Source organism: Dermacentor variabilis, chromosome 7 (genome assembly GCF_050947875.1).
Source record: "Dermacentor variabilis isolate Ectoservices chromosome 7, ASM5094787v1, whole genome shotgun sequence".
Classification (NCBI taxonomy): Eukaryota; Metazoa; Arthropoda; class Arachnida; order Ixodida; family Ixodidae; genus Dermacentor; species Dermacentor variabilis.
The window spans coordinates 34,357,610-34,374,862 of NC_134574.1; the positions used below are offsets into that span (position 1 = coordinate 34,357,610).

The 17,253-nt window shown below is 46.8% G+C and overlaps 1 protein-coding gene across 1 annotated transcript in view; it reads right to left on the reverse strand.

Moving 5' to 3' along the window:
- LOC142588592 (uncharacterized) overlaps positions 1 to 17,253 on the reverse strand; it is a 49,450-nt gene that overhangs the window by 9,803 nt on the left and 22,394 nt on the right. Inside the window, exon 5 of the mRNA XM_075700428.1 lies at positions 13,974 to 14,036. Within this exon, the coding sequence (XP_075556543.1) occupies positions 13,974 to 14,036 (63 nt within the window). The remainder of the gene's footprint in view (positions 1 to 13,973; positions 14,037 to 17,253) is intronic.

Below are 17,253 nucleotides of genomic sequence, written 5' to 3' on the forward strand. Positions count from 1 at the left end.
ACGCTCAGTGAGGCCGTTCGTTTGGGGGTGGTAGGAGGGGGTAAAATTATGCTGCATTGAGCAGGCACGCATGATGTCGTCAATGATTTTGGCTAAGAACGTACGGCCATGGTCTGTTAGCAATTGACGCGGAGCACCGTGAATCAAAATGATATCATGCAGGAGGAAATCCGCAACATCAGTTGTGCAACCTATCGGAAGAGCGCGGGTTACGGTGTAGCGGGTCGCGTAGTCCGCCGTGACTGCAACCCACTTGTTTCCTTATGTCGATTCCGGAAATGGGCCGAGAAGGTCTAAGCCGACACGATGGAAGGGCTCGGCAGGGATGTCGATCGGCTGCAGGTAACCAGCGGGGGGCTGGGAAGGCTTCTTACGTCGTTGGCAAAGTTCACAAGCGGCGACGTAACGTCGCACGGAACGGGCAAGGCCCGGCCAGAAAGAACGGCGACGTACACGGTCATAGGTTCGAGATACGCCAAGGTGTCCTGCCGTTGGTGCATCGTGAAGCTCTTCTAGAACGGTTGAGCGGAGGTGTTTAGGTATGACAAGCAGGAACTCAGAGCCGTCCGGATGAAGGTTACGACGGTACACAGTACCGTGGCGGAGGACAAAGAGGCGTAGTGTTGCGTCGGCCGGAGAGTGTTGAGAACTGCAGTAAAACACGTTGTGGGGCTAGTTGGTGCATAACTTACAATAGAATAAGCGCCAAAATTGACGACACACAAGAAAGTGTGTTAAGTGTTTGTTAAGTGTGAACAAGGGGTAGTATACCACATTCCACTGAAGTGTGGAAAAGAGTATATCGGCCAAACTGGCCGATGTATTAATGAACGCCTGCGGGAGCATAAGCTTTCATTGAAAAATGGATATGGTTCTAACTTGCCGCTTCATTGCAAGGCCTGCGGAAATGAGGATGAACGGGTATGTGAAGCGAGGCTTCATGATACGACAATCATGTATAAAAGTAAAGATTCTGTTGCCCGTGAATTATTGGAAGCCAACGAGATTAAGAAAAGAGGGGACAACTGTGTCAGTACCCCGTCTTTGAATATATACACGAATGAAAGCATGTTTTTAGATAAGTTTTATATTTAGATTAAGCGTGATTCCCTATATCTTCAGTGTTCTCGCACGTGCGCATTCACCTATTCAGTGTCCCTCTTTTTCATTCTCCTCTCCCCATGGCTATATAATCAGCCACTTGTCATTTCAATAAACAGTTGCAAGTAGCGCCTTGTCCTGTCCGCATTCTTTCTTTCTTGTGTGTCGTCAATTTTGGCGCTTATTCTATTGTAAGTGTTGAGAACGGTGGATGAGTGCTCTGATGTAGGCGTCATGACGTTGGTCGTCGGCAAAATGAAGCAGCTGCGACACAGAGAATACGGAAGGAGCACTGGTAATATTGGATGAGTCAGGGTTGTGAACAGGGTAACGCGACATGCTGTCAGCGTCTTGGTGCAGGCGGCCAGACTTGTAGACCACGGAATATGAAAATTCTTGTAGCCTCAAAGCCCATCGACCAAGCCGGCCTGTAGCATCTCTTAGCGATGAGAGCCAGCAGAGAGCATAATGGTCAGTGACTACGGAAAAAGGGCGACCGTAAAGGTAAGGACGAAACTTCACAACCGCCTAGACTAGAGCAAGGCATTCTCGTTCCGTAATGGAATAGTTGCGCTCCGATGGTGTGAGGAGGAGGCTCGCATAAGCAATAACGCTATCCTGGCCACGCAGACGCTGGGCTAAGACGGCACCTACGCCACGACCGCTAACATCTGTATGCAATTCTGTAGGGGCATCACGGTCGAAGTGGGTGAGAATGGGTGATGAGGAGAGAAGAGTAACGAGGCGAGAGATGGCGGCGACTTCTGCAGTACCCCACGAGAATTCTACGCCTTTCTTCAAAACATTAGTGAGGCCCTCGTCTAGCAATTGGCCCACATCTTGAATAAAACGACGAAAGTACGAGCATAGCCCTACAAAACTTCGAACGTCGGCGGCTGTCTTCGGAACCGGAAAGTCTCGGACAGCGCGAGTTTTTTCGGGATCAGGCTGTACTCCGGAAGCGTCCACGAGGTGGTCGAGAACAGTAATTTGGCGGCGGCCGAAACTACATTTGGACGAGTTAAGTTGCAGCTTCGCCTTTCGAAATGCATCAAGTATAGCTGTTAGACGCTCAAGGTGAGTGCCCAACGTGGGCGAGAAGACGATGACGTCGCGAAGGTAAAAGAGGCATGTGGACCATTTGAAACGTCGGAGGAAGGAGTCCATCATACGCTCAAAGATGGCAGGGGCGTCGCATAATCCCAACGGCATTACTTTAAATTGGTATAGGCCATCAGGAGTGATGAACGCGGTTTTTTCTCTGTCTATATCGTGAACACCAATCTGCCAGTGTCCAGAACGAAGATCAATAGAAGAGAAATAGCTGGAACCGTGGAGGCAGTCAAGGGCGTCGTCTATACATGGGAGCGGGTAGACGTCCTTCTTAGTAATGTTGTTCATACGACGGTAGTCTACACAGAAGCGCCATGTGCCATCATTCTTCTTAACCAACACTACGGGTGACGCCCAGGGACTCGAAGAAGGCTCAAGGGTGTTTTTGTCTAACATTTTTTTTCTCTTCACTTTGAATTACTTGGCGTTCCGACGCAGAAACTCGATACGGTCGTCGGTGAATAGAAGTAGCATCGCCAGTAAGAATCTGTTGCTTGACCACGAGCGTCTGGCCTAAAGGGCGATCGTCAAAGTCGAAAATATCTCTGTAGGACGATAACACTTGGTAAAGCTCTTAGGCCTGCGCAGAAGACGGGTCCGTCGCAACCATTTCCAGTATCTTGGCATAGGCGGCCGAGGCTTGCACGATGGGCCTGCTAAGCTCGCAAGCATCATCGGTCGATAAAGTTGCCACGTGATGGTCGCCGAGACAATCAACGTTGGCAAGGCAAATACCTTGCGGTAGGATTTGCTTTGCCAATGCAAAGTTAAACATAGGCATGAAGGTGCGGTTCGCAGTAATAGTAAGTATACTGTGAGGCATGGTAACGTCATATTGTAGCGGAATGTCGGGCAGAGGAGTGACGAGGTACTCGCCATCGGGTACTGGTGGGAAAGACAGGAGTTCAATATAGTCTATTGATTTTGGCGGCAAGCGAATAAAGCCGGTGGGGCGTAGGCGGCACTGGGGTGCGTCAGAAGGTTCTGCGAGAATCGGCAAATCAAGGCGAAGGGTACTGGCAGAGCAGTCAATAAGAGCAGAATGCGCGGAGAGAAAATCGAGGCCGAGAATGAAGTCGTGCGGCAATGAGCTATCACGGTGAAGAGAACAGGAGTGTGGCGGCCGGCGATGCTAACACATGCCGTACACATGCCCATGATAGGCACAGTACCGCCATCCTCAACGCGGACGACGTGTGCCGACGCTGGGGTGAGGAGCTTGTTCGGTCGTCGTCGGAAGACTCTGTAATAGAAAGATGTGCGCCTGTATCGTTGAGTGCCGTGACAGGATAGCCATGAACGTCAACGTCAAGAAGGTTTTGGTTAGTGTTTAACGTGAGCAGAGGATTTGAAGGCAGTGTCGACAACGCAGCTTCACCTCCAGAAGCTGCAGTGCCTAGTTTCCCGGCTGGGCCCGGGAGGCGATAGGCGGCAAAGAGAAGCGGCGGAGTTGGGGCGAACGAGACTGATGGCGTCGAGGTGAAGGCGAGCGGCTGTAGCGAAGGTTCGGAGAAGTGGCATCAGCGGCAATGGGTTCATGGCGGGTGTCATAGGGAACAGAAGGTCCAAAGGTGCGGGAATAAGTGGCGGCGTATGTCCGAGGAGGCGGTGGCCATCGGTTGTGGCAGTGACGAGCGACGTGGCCGATGCGACAGCTGTGGAAGCAGATTGGTCTGTCATCAGGGGTACTCCATTCGGACGGGTTGCGGCGAGATGTGGTAGAAAAGGACTGTCGGGGACGAGGAGGACCGGTAGAGAACTGGGAAACGCTGGGTTCAGATGTTGAACACACGGAGTTCAGACAAATGTTCTCAAATTCCTGTCTGACTACGGCCTGAATCATGGCAAACATGGTTGCCGGCGGATCGGGAGGCGTCGCGGAGAAAGCTGTCAAACAGGCGGCCTCGAGCTCGCGGCGAACAATACGGGTGACGTCGTCACAGGTGGTGGCCTGACGCGGTCGACCCTCATATGTCGACGTAGCAGCGGTGTTGGGTAGCCGCGTGATGTGGTGTGTGATACGGCGGCTCTTGGCTTGTTCAAGGCGACGGCATTCTTTAATGATCCCGTCGATTGCCGAGACGTTGCCGAAAACGAGCAAATTGAAAGCGTCGTCGGCGATGCCTTTTAGAAGATGTGGCACTTCATCTGATTCACACATAGCATCGTCAGCTTTGCGGCATAGAGCCAAGACGTCGAAGATGTATGAAACGTATGGCTCTGTAGATGTCTGAACACTAGACGCAAGAGCCTTTCTCGCGGCAGCCTTGTGGCCAATGGGGTCGCCGTACAGTTCCCGTAGCTTTTCTTTGAAAGTGTCCCAACTGTTTATCTCGTCGTCATGCGTCTGCTACTACACGCGTGGGGTGCCGCCTAGATAAAAGATGACATTGGCGAGCATAATGGTTGAGTCCCACCTGTTATTAGCGCTGCCATGTTCATATAGCTTGATCCATTCGTCAACGTCCTGTCCCTCCAGGCCAGAAAACACACCAGGGTCGGGATGTTGGGCAACCGTGACGATTGGAGCAGTCGGACCAGCCGAAGCCGTTGCAGAGGCGGGCTCGTCACCTGGAGGCATGGTGACAAGCTCGATGTACCGACCACTCCGGAGTTCCGTGGCGAGGACGGGGATCGCTGACCTCCACCAGAATGTTACGTGTAGAAAGACACAAACGAAAGAGGCCATTTACAGGCTATTTACACTGGACTGGAGCCCGAGCACCAGGCCCACATTCACTCGCGCCAAGGGCACAGACCCACTTCGTCGTCCTTCTCGCGGCGGCTGGTCCCTTGAGCATCGCTCGATGATATCGTAATGACATATACATATATTAGTTTCGTTCATTCACACATGCGGCGCTTCCATACAGTTTTCCTACAAAAATTAAGACAGTTACCTCAGGCACTGCACTCTTTCTGCTATCATGAGAGTGGTGGTTAATACACGGATTTGTCTGATCTTCCTGCGGGTGGCTTAATGTCTGTTTCACATGCCTCGACTGGAGCGAAAGAAAAAGAAAACAGTGCACCGACGCTCGTGGCAATGCGATTTTTAAGAGGCCTCACTTCAAACGAGTGCGTTTTCAACACTGAGGCTGGTGCAGCGCCCAGGGTTGCTTGCTGGCAGATGTTGCGGCATACGCCGTATAATTTTTTTAATGTATCGAAAAAGGATGTGTGTCATGTTATTATTCGCCTGTGTTTAGTTGGGGCAAACATTATGCATATTTTGTTATTTAAAAATGCTTCGAATCTTAAACTTGTTTTGGAGCACACAGCAGCAGTTCCTGAAGTTCAGTTCTAGGAGACATGGCGGACGTAAACAGCGGTTCGCAGCTGGTCTTTCAGCGGTTGCGCTGTCTGGCTTGCCTATGTCCGTGTCATTCAGCCTGCGCTACAACGAAATTACGAAAGGGCGTTTAATCCAGTTAATCGACTTGCTGCTGCCTTTGTAATTCCTTGGCGCAAGCAAGACAAGACACCCATATAGCATTACTTATGACCTGTGCAGTATTCGGAATTCGACAGCAGCGAAGTCATCATGTCAGGGCAGAAAGCCTCGCACTTCACGTGCTTAGCGTCAGATTCTGAAGAACTGCTGTGTTTATATTCTCGTAATTCTACACAAGCAGTGTCTGCGCCTCGCCATATTCTTGCAGAAAATTTCGCAGCAAGCACAAGCACGAAAGCTCACGGCCGCCCCTGAAGGAAGCCTCACATGACCTGCGTGTGATTACGGAACTTGCAATAGAATTTGTATTGTGTACTTCAACCTTAGCGCAGACCTGTTTCGTCCATCGCGGCGCGGTTGCTGTGATTATGTGTAGAAGTAAAATGTGTATATTATAATAGGCGTATAAGCCGACACCGCGAAATTGAGAAGTTTATTGAGAAGCTGCAGTCACTTGTGTACGTAGCATCATAGCATTCTAACAGACATGAGCGTCATGTACTTTTTTTAGAAGACGACACTAATTATTTAGGATATATTGAAATTTTTGCCCAAGTACAGACTGAACGTATTTGTGTGGTTGAGTGGTGGGCTGCATAACGAAACAGCATCCGTGCAACAACTACTTCGAGGTAATTGCTAGGTTCAACCTATGTTTCTTCTGCCGCCCATGAGCCCGGCAAGCGGCACGATCATACTTGGGCCCATTGGAGTGTTGCCCTGTGCTTTTTATTAGATGGCAGCCAACTCGGCCGAAATGTGATTCCATCACTACAGGTATTAGTATTCGTGTGTATATTATGAGGGCATATGCGTGTATTATGTTGTTATTATTGAAGTTGCAGTGATGTAAGCATATTTTTTAATATTTTGCGCACAGTTATTATTTAATTTTTCAATATATTGCCCCACAGTCATTATTTCATATTATGTTTAAATTGTAACGAAGAAAAGCCCACGCACAAGGCCAGCCAGATCGCCAATAGGATGCCTGCAGTGCAACCATTGGGCCAGCCGGATCACCAGTGCTTGTCACGACAGAGAGCCACTCGGCCATCCACAGTTCCTGCTCGCCTGACCTCTCGATTACTCTTGACGCTACTAGTTGAGCTGTTGTATACACCCTTTAACAATTGGTGGAATTGCGTGTTCTACAAGAAAATCTCCACCCTGGAACTACAGTCTCGGACTCTGCCACCAGTGGTGACTGGCTATATCTAGCAGACGTTGAAGCCACCGTTCGTGGCCTGCTTTGGCGCTCCTCGGCAGAGAGATCCAGTGGTGTTTAGCGGTACGGATGAACATAGACGTCAACGACTGGCTGTCTTCATAAGAACGGGTGAGCTTGCACAATCGTTGGGAGGGCACCATGAAGTTAAAAAACGCCATTTTCCTCCTTACAGGCGTGGCTCACCTGTGGTATAAAAATCACGAAGCCGACTTTCAGTACCGGTTTCAACCACTTTTGCTGAATTTTTCGGTCACCCCGCCACCCGCACCTTGCACGCCAAGCAGCGGCTAGGCTGCAGCGCCCAACAACCAGGTGATACATTCAGCAGTTACACTGAAGCGGTTTTAGATCTGTGCAAACTTGTGGGTGCTTCTATGCTTGAAAATGAAAACGTCAAACTTATATTAATGGGTATTGCCGATTCCATTTTTCAAATTTTGATCGCCAAGAGTACGGATACTGTACCAGAGCGCATAAACTTGTGGAATGTTACGACCACTTGAGGAGGCAACGAGATTTGACCAGGCGCCCCAAACTGGTGGACGAGACCCTCTTTTTGCATGGCCATCCTCTCTGGTCCCACCCCCTGCTCAAGAACGTTCAAGCACTCGTGCGGGACAAAATTGCATGACAGCTTTCTCTAATAGCCTTCGCTGAGCTGCCCCAACAGAAGCCGCTGAACGACCGCCTCCTAAACAGCTTGCCCCGACACTCCGGTGGTTATTGATGTTGCTGAGGCTCTACCAATGCAGCATCAGCAGTACCCTATCGCCGCTCCTCCCACTCACGCACCCGTCGCCGCGCAGCCTCCTCGCCAACCACTCGTTGCGATACATGCATGGCCGCTGCCAACCTTACATAATCTTGTAAATCGACCTGCCACCGCGTTTGGAAATGCTGGGCGGACTTGAGACAACATGCCCATATATTATGACAGCGCTCTAGCTGGACATATTGCACGACACTGCCACCGCCGCGCCCTTCACTCTAATGGCTTTGTGCGGACACCTTCCTACGCCAACAAGCAAGATATACACGACGATTTTAGTCAGCAGTTGAGCACGCCACCAGCCGAGCGCCCGTTACTTGCACGTCCTTCACCTCCCCCGCGTCGCCACTCGTTGTGTCGCATAGGTCGACGTCCTTCACCCATGCAAGATGAAATCTAAGCGCCGTAGTTCAGGAGGCAGAAACTACGTCGACATAAATCTGTACAAGCCCTTCATTGCCACCTTCAGACGTTGTCGACCTTACTGTTCACGGAAAGTGGCGCTACTTCATACTGGAGCAGCCGTGTCTGTACTAAACGAACGCCTCTTTGAACTCTGCGAAAAGTTACGACGACCCTTTCTATGTTTCTCTCCGTATTGTAGACGCCCAGCCAGTTCGGCCATCAGTACAATACAGAGAAAGAGTCGGTATTCAGCGATGTTGTCTACACTGTCAAGTTTGTGGTTCTGTCGTCCTGTTCTCATGACGTTATACTTGGCTAGGACTTTCTCTCACCAAATGACGCCGTTATCGAATGTGCATGTTTTGAAGTCGAACTATCGCCTCTCTGTGATGGGCCCCTCGCTGGCGCAACTTCTGTTTCCTCTAAGCAGGTCTTTCGGGAAGGCATCGCAATACCTCCGTACTCTATTGCCGTTCCCATTTTCTGAGCCAATGCCCCCGAAGGCTCTCTCTTCACCCCCTTGGAACTCTTCCGAAACCGCCAAGATATTCCCCTCCATTTCGCCTCGCTTGAAATGAGCTGGTTTCAGCTGCACAGTTGACTACAAGCCGCTTCCTACAACACTGAAGGCTCTCTTTGGTGAAGCAGTTCACCATGGTAAACCCCTTGATGACATGATTATTACAGACGTGCCGGATGCTTTGTATGCAGAGCTCACTGACTCTTGTGCACTTTCCACTTCTGATCCGCCATAACCTGAGGCATTCACTCCTTTCATTGCCGATGACCTTACATGCGTGAAACGCTCCTAGCATCGTTGTCTGCTTGCCCACTGTTGTTCTTCTTTTGACGTCGCTCAGCCTACACTGGGCCACACGTCGACCATCAGCTACCACATCGACACCATCTCCTACGCGCCATTGCAGAAGCGTCCGCACCGTGTCTCAATCAAGAAGCGTCATGCCATCCGTGAGCACGTCGACGGCATGCTTTAGCGCAGCGTCGCTCGACCTTCCAATAGTCTGTGGGCATCACCGATGGTTCTCGTCAGAAAAAAAGATGTTTTCTCTTGGTTCTACGTTGATTACCGCCGTCTTGATAAGATAAGATGAAAATACGTGTATCATCTACCACGCAACGAGGACGCTCTGAACACCTTGCAAGGTGCTGAATTTTCTTCGTTGGATTTAACCTCGGGATACTGGCAGGCACCGACGACAGTAGTCAATTGCCCTAAAGCGGCATTCATTACCCTACATGGTTTCTACGAATTTAGCGTGATGCCATTTGGACTATGCAATACGCCTGTAGCGTTTCCACGAGTGCTGGACAACATTTTGCGAGGACAAAAATGGAGCACGTGTTTATGCCATCCCGACTGCATCGTTGTGTTCTCCCTAATTTAAACACACATCTCTCCGCCTTTAAGCAAGTGCTGATTTCTTGCACCAACGCAGACGCTTGGTGGGAATGAGTCAGAGTCAGCTCGGATGATTGGAATTTTGGAGAATATGAGTCAGTGCCAGCTTGACTGATTCGAATTTTCGAAAATGTGAGTCAGAGCAAGCTCCGCTGATTCGAAAGTTGGGAAATCTGAGAAACAGCAAGCTCGGCTGAGTAGCATTTTGGTAAATATGAGTCAGAGCTAGCTAGGCTTATTCAAATTTTGGGAAATATGAGTGAGAGCAAGGTTGGATGAGTGGACTTTTGAAGAATATGAGTCATAGTAAGCTCGGCTGAGTAGATTTTTGAGGAATATGATTCAGCGCCAGCTCGGCTGATTCGAATTTTGCGGAATATGAGTGACACCAAGGTCGGCTGAGTAGAGTTTTGGTGAATATGAGTAAGAGCCAGCTAAGCCTATTCCAATTTTGACGTATATGAGCCAGAGCAAGCTATGCTGAGTGAACTTTTGATGAGGACTAGTCAGAGGCAGCTCCACTGATTCGAATTTTGAAGAATATGAGTCACAGCAAGCTCCGACAAGTAGAATTTTGGTACATATTACTCAAGGTAAGGTCGGCTGAGTAGACTTTGGGTGAATATGAGTAATAGGCAGCTGCGCCGATTCCAATTTTGGGGAATATGAGTCAGAACAAGCTCGGCTGAGAATACTTTTGGAGAATATGAGTCATAGCAAGCTCGTCTAGTAGACTTTTCATGAATATGGGTAAGAGCCAGTACGACTGATTAGAATTTTGGAGACCATGAGTCAGTGCCAGCTTGGCTGATTCGAATTTTCCAAAATATGACTCGGAGCAAGCTCGGCTATGAATATGATTATGACTCGGAATATGAGTCAGAGCCAGCTCAGCTGATTCAAATTTTGGGTGCTATGAGTGAGCGCAAGCTCAGCTGAGTAAACCTTTGGTGAATGTGGGTCAGAGTTAGCTCAGAAGAGACTTTTGGTGGATATGAGTCAGAGAAAGCTCGGGTAATTCAAATTTTGGAGAATATGAGTCAGAGGAAGCTCGGCTGAGTAGACTTTTGGTGAATACAAGTCGGAGCCCGCTCGGCTGATACAAATTCTGGGAAATGTGAGTCAGAGGAAGCTCGGCTGAGTAGACTTTTGGTGAATACGAATCGGAGCCCGCTCGGCTGATACAAATTCTTGGGAATGTGAGTCAGAGCAAGCTCGGCTGAGCAAACGCATGGCGAATATGAGTCAGAGCTAGCTCGGCAGAGAAGACTTTGGTGAATATGAGTCAGACCAAGCTCACTTTTAGTGAATAGGAGTCAGAGCAAGCTCGGCTGAATATACTTTTGGTGAATACGGGTCGGAGCCCGCTCGGCTGATACAAATTCTGGGGAATGTGAGTCAGTCAGAGGAAGCTCGGCTAAGTTGACTTTTGGTGAATACGAGTCGGAGCCCGCTCGGCTGATACAAATTCTGGGAAATGAAATATGAGTCAGAGGAAGCTCGGCTGAGTAGACTTTTGGTGAATACGAGTCGGAGCCCGCTCGGCTGATACAAATTCTAGGGAATGTGAGTCAGAACAAGCTCGGCTGAGCAAACGTCTGGCGAATATGAGTCAGAGCTAGCTCGGCAGAGAAGAGTTTGGTGAATATGAGTCAGACCAAGCTCACTTTTAGTGAATAGGAGTCAGAGCAAGCTCGACTGAGAAGACTTTTGGTGAGTATGAGGGGGAGCCAGTTCGGCTGAGTAGAATTTCAATGAACATGACACATGTCAAGCTCGGCTGAGCGGAAATATGGCTGAGCTTGAGTCCGTGTGAGTTAGGCTAGGTAGAATCGTGCTCAGTCTACAAACACCTGCCAATAAATCACACCCTAGAATAAAGTACCACGCAACTGCAGCTCACAGTCTATAAGAAAGAAGATTCAGATGCACAAATGTGATGGTTCCTTTGTATAACTTGCAAGTTGCGTGATACTTTACAGAGACCGCAATGACGGGATGTGATTATGAGTTTATTCAATAATACGTGTAACTGAACACCCTTTAGGAACTTTACCGCTGTCTTCTTTTGCACGGCCTGTGCCTCGTGATACGCCTGCGCAGTTTTTTCAGCTGTGGACATACAACAACCATCCTTAAATGAACAGAAGATGCTATCATTCCTTTGAAAGAATGCAACCGGCTGACTTCACTGCAGGATTTTTATTCGCTTTTGTTTCTTGTGTTATCTACTGCTTATAAAAACAACGTGTTTGCCTGCTCTCCACATTGTTACATATGTTTTACACGAGGTAGAAAGAGAGAAGCAAGGAAAGGCAGGGATCTTTGCGGTGAGTAGTATAATGTTACATTTAATGTTGTTTAAGAATGTTACGACCATCATAAACAAAATATATTACATGCCTTGAAGTAAGTGCAATACGTAATAACCTATTAAAGTGAGGGTTCATACAGGTGCAGTGAGGATAGAAACTCTGCATCACAATCAAGGTTTATTGTTTTCTCTGCCGGAAGACAAAATAAATAAGGAAAAAGAGATAAACTCTTCAAATGATGCCTATGGCTGGTACCTGCAACTGCGATTTCCGATGCATGCGAGTGATATTGCACTTCCGGCGTGATGAAAATAGCAGCATGAGAAACAGGCATCACTTAAGTCGTTCTTGCTGCTTTGTTTACTACTATTTATGTTCATAAATTTAGCAGCGCCCATGGCTTTCTGAATTAATCACGAGCACTGGTTTCTCCGCGCATGCTTAGTCTTTGTGCATTGCTGCATTCATATCCCAATATGTTGCTGCAAGAACACAGCGGTTTCCAGATGGAGAGATGAAATTTAGGCAAATCCATGTACTATAGGAATCGCTACGACGTTTATCGACCACTGTGCTTGAATCTCCCGTAAACACTAGCGCCACAATTCCTTGTAGTAATTATTCTATAAATATATCCGTCATTGGGCAACTGACGATCACAAAGTAAGAACGTCAAGCAGTGCCGAACGAGAAAGAGGCTAATTAGACATAAGGCAAAGAATCGAACATGTACATATTGTGCTGTCTGATGTCCATAACCCCTTTCTCCATGAATATTTATTTCCCTGTGAAAAAAATTTGGAAATATTGAACCCTACTTGAGGCTAGATATACTTAGATCAACAGCATTTTCTTATGAAAAGCAAAGTTGAGATTTCATGAGCAATTGTCGCATATCGGATGTGAAACCCCGTGGGGTTGCCGGTATACTATATGACCACACAGAAAAGCGTGCAAATTCTGAAAACCTGCCAGAACTACCTATCATTGGAAAAAAGCTTGAAACTTGGATGCAAAACTGAAACGCACTTCTCGCTGTTTCATGTAGTCCTAGTTTCCTTGAAATTTGACGACGCCATCTGTCATTGACGAATCGCTAGCCCCAATATCTAGGTCACCACCTTAGGAGGGCTTATATAAAAATCTAATTTGTGTGGTGTTTGAGACTGCTGCAAGCCAGAAGAATACCTTCTTTCTATTTGTACGTGAGTTCTCAGTTGCCGGAGTAGCCATTAGCCGTTATGGCAAAGCAGGCCCCAAAGTAAATATGTCGTTGCCCGGCTAACATTCAGATTTTCTGGTATATTCATTATTGCAATGGTGCTAAGATTCAGTACAGCCTATAAAAGCATAATATTTGCCACCAAGTTGGAGCTTTTGCGTGCAAACAAATGTTTTCTCTCTCATAATAGGTTACTTGTAACTGCATGATGTATTATATGTGATACCATAAATTCTGCTTGACTTGATAAAAAACCTTGATGTCTTCCTCTTTTGAAACATTGCCATAGGCTAGTAAACAGCAAACAGTCACCCTGGTATTTATGCGTGCTCATTTCGTGGGTAAAATTGTTGAATAACCCGTTTCTTAATTAACTTTCCGCGTGTTGTACGACGAGCTTCCGCCATACATTCGTCACGAAAAATTTACTCAGGCGCTATTTGCATAGTTGTGATGATCGCGTAGTTCATCACACATGACACAGACTGCGAGTAAATACGCAAGATTTTCTTCCCCTTTGAGCTTATTAAGCTCGGAGCAGTTGCTCTATGCTCATTGTGTAGGATACAACCTGCGGTAAAGGGCTAAAACAACATTTTCGGCTGAAGCTAGCCCCGCAACCTCACCGTTGTTGAAGCATGTGCATTTGTAATGGATGCGCTTGAAGCTAACTGCCTTTATTCTTTAGGAATGTTCAAGTATTGCCACGAGCTGAAACTAAAGGTGGTAGTTTACTTTATTCTTGCGCAATGCATTCCAAAACGCCCTAACGGTTTCGGAGGCTCATTTTGGCAGCATAAAACTAGAGCAAAATTCCTAGGAACAAACTCACACTTGTGCATTTGCCACACGTAGGATGTCCTTCTATAATCTCGTTAGTCAACAAGTAACGGTAACCTCTAATTATGTTTCCGTGCAGACGAACAAAGGTGTTAAGACTTACCGTGTCAAGAATATGGAAGAACCATCTGCTCGCCAGCATTTCCGCCCAAACCCAGCTGTGTTCCTTTTAACCGACACACGAAAGAATAAACAATGTAAAGTAAGCATGAGATTATGTTCATTTGGGTCGCTGGTACATAACCATTTGTCAAATACCAGCTCTAGAACGAGACAAAGAGGACAAGAAGCAGATGCACTCAAGCCCACCCACCGCGGTTATTTAGTGGCTATGGTGTTGAGCTGCTAAATACGAGGTCACGGGACCGAATACCGGCCATTCTGGTCCCATATCGATGGGGGCGAAATGCGAAAACACCTCTGTACTGAGGTTTATGTGCACGTTGAAGAACCCCAGATGGTCCAGAGTCCACCACTATGGCGTGCCTCATAATCTGATCATCATTTTGGCAAGTAAGACGCGATAACTAACTTTTTTAGCACTTTCAAGCCCTGAGTAAAAACCATTGCTTTATCGATAGTGTGCCTTTTATATACCAACCGAAGCGCATGTGAAACCTGCTTTTTCACTATAAGCGGGCATTAAACTATCGAGTTTCCACGTTTACCTGGCTTAGTGACGTAATTGCCATGATTCCGTGTAACAGCCGAGCTTCAACAATAAATCAATAGTGCACACCGCACAGGCACCGTGCCCACTGCTGAGTCCGCGAATGCGTCCTTTTTTGTCGTTGATGTTGCTGTATAGATTAGTTTGGTCCATAATTTCCATTTCCATTCTTCTCCTGTTCTCACAAATTTTGCAACATTGTCCATGCGATTATACTTTACCATTTAAGCGATGTTGACATGAAGCCGTGGGCACTCCGTTAATGGAATGTTTCAGACTATTTCGTATGGTCACCAAGACAACCAAGCGGACATTTATGTCCTGAAAAATTGCTTGGAAACAACAGGAGACGTCGTACAAGGCTTTAATAGTCGTTTAACCAGCGTCAAGGCTGGTATGAAATAGGTGGAAATCAAAGTAGTTAAAACTTGATGCCTAATTTGTGAGGCAACAAATGTGAAAAAGCATATTCGAACCCAGCAAGCGAAGTTTCCACCTGGAAGATAGAAGCCATTGTTCTAACATGATAGTTTTTGGCATCCTTAACAATAATAATGGCGGAGACCAAATTAGTATTAGGGACTAAAGTGAATAATGAGTTCTTCGAGGAAAAACTGGGCGTTATCTGTAGATCGTTTGATCCTGCGGAGAAAGACTACTGCGCCAGACAAGGTTCACAAACGTGTTTTGTTCTGGCAAAGCTAAAAACCTGACCGAGAAGCCAAGAAGAAGGTTTTGCTTTCGTTCGAGTTGAGAACCGGTCTTTCGTTCGGGACGACGTATCTCATTCGCAAGATGTAACGACGGTAACAGAAAAGCGGCCCTTTCAAATATGGCAGTTAAAGCACGCCTGAACAGCTTCATTTTTTCAGCAGAACAAGAAGACTAACAAACATATATCAACTAGAGTATACGTTTTTGTCATATGATCCACACGTGTGTGTTATCATGGAGACCTGGTTCGGTGATTCGGTCGATGCCGACGACATCATTCCTAGAGGCTCTCATATTTTCAGACGTGAGAGAATTCCCGTGGCGGCGCCGTTGCCGTAATAAGGAAAATTTATATGGTGGTAACTGTTGTCGATCAACTCCTTGTCCATGAAAGCTTTCTTTTGAAGGTTCTGGTAAACTATATACTTTAATCCCTATGGGCTGCTTATTTTGCAACTGTTACAGAACCAACGTTTCTCAACAAATCAAACGACGCTCTCTTACATACCGTGAAAAAAATATAATAATAACAGGATAATAACAGACAAGGGGTTATTGAAAATCGCTCCACAAAGAGCCTTCATCCAGCAGTACACTTAAAGTCGGCCAATGGGGAAACTTCAGTATATGATTCTTCGTGTTTACTTCGTTTTCTCTTGAGTAATCGCAGGCACAACAGCAACGTCAAAAAAACACACACATAATAAAGGGACACTGACAGACACGGACAATCGCGGTGCCTTTATGTGTTCCTTTCTTTTGAGGGTGTTTTTGACGCTGCTATCATGCCTGCAACAAGTGACGAACTGGTCCAAGAACTCGTTTTTTTAGTAATCTTATGGGACGGGAGTAGCTTCTCTACTACAGGAGCCATTTCCAAGCGTTACACGTGCGCGTGTACATGATATACGAAGCTGTCGTTTAGAGCACGCATGACAACACGCAGCGTGTCATTCGGCTTGCGCGTGGAGACCTACCTTTCTCGTGAATGCTGCACACAAAGGCAACCTCTTTATTCACACACTGACGCACGACGCTAGTAATCGCTGTGTAGCAGCGCGTAAACCAAATAATGTCTGGAGCGAATATATGAAACGTAACAACGGGACGCCAGTTGTACACACGCCTCGTGAAATTGCATACAGAAGTTAGCTTATAAATACATATGAAGGAGGGCTTGCTGTTCAGTCAAGGAACAGCCACACAAAGCCAACAGACACCGGACATCAAGACTCGATAACACAAGGGCAATAAATGCATGCCTTCTGTTCTGTAGAAGTGCTTAAACAGAAACATGAATCCTGATGTAATGGTTTAATGCACCCGGTATTTCTCCAATGAAATTAGGTATTCTTGAAGAATCTTCTGTAGCAGATAGCACAATTGAGCTCGGCTACCGAGACAGGCCGATCTTATTTGGAATTTGGACACGAAATCAAAATGCATAATTCATTATTTAAACAAAATGCGCGATTAGGTTAACTAATTACTTTACAGCAGAAATTGCAATTTACAAATCGCAACCTCAGAGTTCGCGAGGTAGATCGAAGTTAAACGAATCCTCAGGACGACACCAGTTTCGAGGAATTGATTCCCAAACTTTGCAAAGAAATACAATGGCGGTCCATTTAATTTTGGGCCGCAGTGAAGAAGACAGCGTTTCGTTAAATAAGAAAGCGGAACTAAGGTGCATTTTTACAGCAAGTTTTACGGTGCATATCTAGGAATCGATGTCATCCACATAATTTTTCATAAATTCAGCAATTCATAATTTAGATATGTGACATAATTAGTTAAAACCATATTTAGTGATGTCTCGTGAATTAGCAGATGAGGCACTTGGACTTCTCGTGCACTTAATGTCCTGTTTTTCAAGTACACCAGCTCAAGCACTAGAATTACGCTAAGTGCCAGAGGTGATTTTTCAAACTTACTTAGTATTCACTGAAACACCTTCTATAAAGATGTTGCTTTTTTTTAAGCTGCGCCAAATTTTGGA